The 5156-nt window shown below is 51.2% G+C and overlaps 1 protein-coding gene across 1 annotated transcript; it reads right to left on the bottom strand.

Annotated features, from left to right (window-relative positions):
* Positions 1–382: 382 nt before the first annotated feature.
* On the bottom strand, positions 383–2198 carry LOC131209420 (probable isoaspartyl peptidase/L-asparaginase GA20639). The gene is made up of 2 exons (XM_058202488.1): positions 1915–2198; positions 383–1849 (listed from the first exon to the last, which is right to left on the bottom strand). The coding sequence occupies exons 1-2, from the start codon at positions 1978–1980 to the stop codon at positions 890–892; spliced, it is 1026 nt and encodes a 341-aa protein (XP_058058471.1). The 5' UTR covers positions 1981–2198; the 3' UTR covers positions 383–889.
* Positions 2199–5156: the final 2958 nt, after the last annotated feature.

Raw genomic sequence — 5156 nt, 5'->3', positions numbered from 1 at the left:
TGCATAATATATGCATCTTGCTCACTTCAACTCATGAGCCAAGTTCCGTGTGAAGTTTTATAAATTTTACATGCAGAGCTCCACTTCTTACAATAACACAATGCAATGTTCAACGAGATATGATAAACAACGAGTTTTTTTTAACGTAAATGAAGCCATATCTATTAGTTAGTCACATAGTTTGCAAGGTATGTACTTTTTCTTTCAAATGCATTCAATTTCCTGCAAATCGAATGAACAGAGTTTGCGTGCCATTAGATTTAGGACCGGCTAAGGCTTGAATCGCTAGAATGACGTCCTAATAGGATCCTTTCATGGCCAATGGTCAATAATTTCTCTAGCGATGCGGATTGTTGTCTTTTGTTGCCCGTTTTGGCGGTTTTATTCATGTTTTTCGAACGTGTTACACAAGCGTCTTGCTGCTCGTCTGTTAATTCATGTGGAACAAAACGAATACAACTTTTTCTTTTCTTCAGATCATTACGTAACCTTTACTGAATAGTGTCTTTACTTGTATAACACTCTTCTGCCAACATTCTTACCGTGAAATTTTCATCCTCAGCAAAGATTAACGCGTGTAACTTTTTCCATTGTCATCCGATTTGTATGAAATTGACTAATTGGCTTACTGATTGATATGGCTGTCTTTATACTTTTCAAAAAACAAAATCTCTGTATTTATAAAATATCCTGTGTACATGAAATTTTTGTTGGGTGAACGGCTTGTGCACCATTCTATTGAACACCAAATCCTGATAGTTGCGATGCTTGCAGTGATGGTGCTTTAGTAGCAGAGAATTCATTCCCTTTGAACGTCGAGGAGACCTTCCACAGTTACGCGCATATTTTACTGTCGAACCAACAATTAGCATACGGCGTGGGGGTGGCACTAAAAGTGTGGCCAGACCTGTTGCTCGTCGCTCGCCGGAACAACGTTGAAGTCGTCCTTGTCGGCCCCGTAGGCAACGGTGTCGCCGCGCTGGTACGCCCAGGACATGTGGACGGAGTTGTGGGCGACGATCGGGTTGCCGGCAGGGTCCAGCCCCACCAGCCCGGCGGTGCCCCCGAGTGCACTGCTCATATCGTCCAGCAGTGCGTCGGCCACGACCTGCACGGGGCTCCCGGTGAGCTGCGCCGTTCGCAGCACATCGTACGCCAGGCACACCTTCATGATGATGTCACCGTCCCCGGTCGCCGAAACGCCTCCCATACGGTTATCGGCGAACGATCCGGAGCCAACGATCGGGGTATCGCCAACGCGCCCAACCCGCTTCCCGGTCGTGCCGCCGGTTGACGTAGCGACGGCCAGGTTGCCGTACAGATCCATCGCCACCGCACCGACCGTGCCGCCTTCCCCGAGGCGTTCGGTCCGGTCCGACTCCTTCCACCGGTCCAGCGCGTCCCGGGCGTACTGCGTCACCAGCTGACCCGGTGGCTCCAGAAAGCTGAAGCCCCGCTCGATGGCGAACGCTCGCAGACCATCGCCGATGAGGAAGTTGTGCCCCGAGTGCTCCATGATGGCGCGCGCCAATCCAATCGGGTGCAGCAGGTCCTGCAGCCCGCTCAGGGCACCGGTCGCCCGGCTCGAGCCATCCATAATGCTGGCGTCCATCTCGACGTTCCCGTCAATGTTCAGCACCGAGCCGTAGCCCGCGTTAAAGTAGCTGTCGGCCTCCATCACGCGTACCGCTTCCACGACGGCATCCAGCACCGAGCCGTTGCTGGCCAGCACCTGGTAGCCGACCCGGGCCGCCAGCGTGACGCCGCGTAGCTTCCCGGGAACGCGGTCACTCCCCACTGTGCCGGCCCCTCCATGCACAATCACAATCGGGTCGACGCTGAAACACAACTAAACGGCATCGCCGTCGGACAGGTTGCGCTACAAGTGCCAGTAATTCCCGCGTAGTCTCTTACCTGTGCGTGAAGCAATAGCCCGCCCACTGCCACCAGCCACCTCACGGTGGACACCAGCGGCACCATCACGTAATGATCGCCTAGAGGGGTTCCAAACGACGCACGCACGACAGCCGCTCGGCAGCAGCAACTACTTTTAAATGAATAAACTACGCCGCACGGGACGACCCGGCTGTTGATGTGCCCGAGATGCTGAGGCTAGTGAGTGGGGAGGCTGTTGTTCAGGTCCGTTTCTCGGTCAACAGATAACCAACACACAGATGCAAGAGCGTGTTCGTGGAGGCGCAGCGTGCTTTGTACGTTGCGTCGTCGTCGCTGGCGTGGCTATCTTATCCGCGCCTCGGGCCCGTCTCAGACCAAATGAAATCTTCAATCAGTCGCAAGAGCAACACTACCTTCAGGTCCGTGTCACAGCCGCCGCCGTGAAGAGGGGATTGAAGTGGTCGCGCCTTTATCAAGCGCGATACCTACCGACGGGCCAACACCGTACACCTCGATTGTAGGAAAGATGTCGCAAGTTTTTGTCCCCTTTCCGTGGTCAACGTGATCGTTTGATGTTCGATCAAACGGCGAAAGCCGCTTGGCCCACGGTTCACTCTGCTAGGTATTAAAAATACATAACCTTGACCTGTGGGTTCTGGGCACTCCAGAACCTTCGCCTTCGCCATTTTCCTTCTATTTCAATCGGAAAAATAATAATATTGTGTGGGTGAAAAGGGCGTTTATCATGGGCCTTCCCTTTTGCTATGCATTTAGCAGACTGTTCAGATAAGCTTTGTGCTCTGATAAGAGAAACATAATTTTATGGTTTGAAATACATTTTATAGTTCAGTATGGTCTTTCTGAACATTAATACACTTCTTCTAATGCGACTCTAATTTGTAAAATCCATCTCTGAAGCAAGATTCTGGAATGGTTGCAAAATACGCTTCGACAGCTGCTATGACCTCATGATTTGATGAAAAACGTTTTCCACGCACGATTTTTTGAGGTCTGGAAACAGATGGAAGTCACTAGGGGTCAAATCTGGTGAATACGGTCGATGCTCCGATTCGAATTCGAACTTTAATAGCATTCGTCTTTAATAGATTTTCAGCTGATAGAAAAGGAAACAATAATAATCAAAACTTATTGTTTTACTAGTTTGAAAGTAATCTATAAATAAAATTCCTTTCGTATCATAAAAACTGATGCTAACACAAAAAGGGGCGATTTCTGGACACGAACTCGTTTCGGACCCATGAACCAGGTTCACACTACTACTTAGCCTTTTGTTTTGATTCAGGATCTCGGTGATAAACCCAATTCCACCCACAGTGATGAGCCGACGCACAAAGTCCACTTTATCCTGTCGCAAATGCTTTAATAGTTGCAAAGAAAGTTGCATTTGAATTGCGGTTTCTACTAAATATCGATTTTCCAATACGATACTGTGTATATTTCCTACGATTCCAGGTGTTGCCACTGTTTGTTTGGGGTCCTTAACTTGTATCGTCCTCAAGGTTTGTACCAACTTCATTTGGAGTACTTTAAAACAACGCCCAGTTCGGTAGGATGGCGATGTGATTGAGTTGTCAGACATTGTCCGACCCAAACAGCAGTTGGCAGCACTAGGTTGCATAAGCGCTGTGTTCTGTTTTGCAGTCTGATGTGCGGGACCGCTGGACTTCAACCGATCGAACCGGGTGCTAGAGCCTGACGCACCAACCGATACGTGGCGCCCAAGAATGGATGCACCACATTAGCTGCTTCGCTGTAACCCGGTTCGCCAAAGGACGAAGAATAATGGCACCACTCTGAGCCGAAACGGAAGGCAAAAAGTTCGCTTGATAAGTCGTTAGAGTGGCATGATAAATGACCCCCCGGTCACGGTATCCACGGCGGGAAAACAGTCCAATCGATTACTTCCGCCGCCCGAAGCACGTGCCATTTCGATCTGTATTCGATATCGCCAAGGAGGAGCAGAAGGAAGAAGCCCTTCCGACCGGGTGGCCACTCCGGAGCCGGTCCTCACCGGAAATGATCGGCTGCCAGTGCGTTTGCATGTTTCCTGCCCGACAATTTCGTTACTTTTTTCACAAATTCCGCGGAGGTTTGCGCTCTTCGGAGTCGGTGGAGCAGAATGTTTCCGTTGTTCTTTTGCCACCGGCTGCTGCACTCCAGATGCATGCTGCAGTCGCCCGAAGAAAGCACTCGTCTGGGTCCGTCAAGGGGCTCCTCGGTTGGCTGATGTGCCTGATTGCACCCGATTGCGGCCGCAGGCAAGATATTCAAATTGGACTCTCCGGATTCTTAACGCAGCGACGTGAAACCGAGCAGAAGCGGCGAGTGGCCGGTCCCGGCGAAGCCGTGGGTCGTGAAGAGCCTTTGGTCGGCTTTTGGGCGTGCCGGTCAGATGGGTCGAAACCCCGAAGGAAATGCCCTCAAATGGCTCCGGTTGCCGGTGCTTTGAACCTATTATATCCGGGCCCGGCAGCACAGGCCGGCCTGAGCTGAGGTGCCTGAGAAAATATTTTGATAAATTTCATCTTAATCCAGCAGCTGGCAGACCAGCAGCGGTCGGTCTCTCTCCTCTCTCTATCTATCTTTCCGTCTCTCGGGAGCTCCGGCAGTCCGGTAGCCATTTTACATGCGTCTTGCTTGTGGCGCCTCCGTCCCGAGGAATGGCGTTGCCCGTGGAGAAAGCTTGAAAACCGGGAAAAGAACACATAGCAGAGGCGGTCGGGTTACGGAGAAGACCCCGGTCTCCGGCCGCGATACACCAACCTCTGGAATGGCGACCGTTTGTGGTAGGTGAAAATATTCCATTTATTTAAATTGCATATTGCTTATTGCTGGCGGTGAAGATACCGCCACCACCGCAGCTGCAGCAGCAGCACCAGCCGATCCTTGGCCTTCGGCGCTCGACACTGGCAGACAGTGGAGCCGGGCCGTTTTACGACTCGGTGGGCTACCGGCAGCACCACCACCGGAGCCCATTTTCCAATTTACACCCGAGACTCGTTGTCAGAATTTCTGGCTGGTAACTCATAAATCTTCACGACGTTCCTACGCCACGTTACTGTGTAGCCATCGCCACCGTCCTTGCTCGCACATCGGTGAGGTCTGCTGGGTGCCTTTTCGACATTGCAAAAATCTAAACAGTTTCCAACTAATGAAATTGTACGTCAGGCACCGGGCCGTGATGCCTTTTTGGGGACAAAGCGGCACGAGAAATGAGTACAGTGCGGTACGCACTGTGT

Source organism: Anopheles bellator, chromosome 2 (assembly GCF_943735745.2).
Source record: "Anopheles bellator chromosome 2, idAnoBellAS_SP24_06.2, whole genome shotgun sequence".
Taxonomy (NCBI): Eukaryota; Metazoa; Arthropoda; class Insecta; order Diptera; family Culicidae; genus Anopheles; species Anopheles bellator.
The sequence above is the reverse complement of the archived record's forward strand: the minus strand, read 5'-3'. Positions and strand labels throughout refer to the sequence as shown.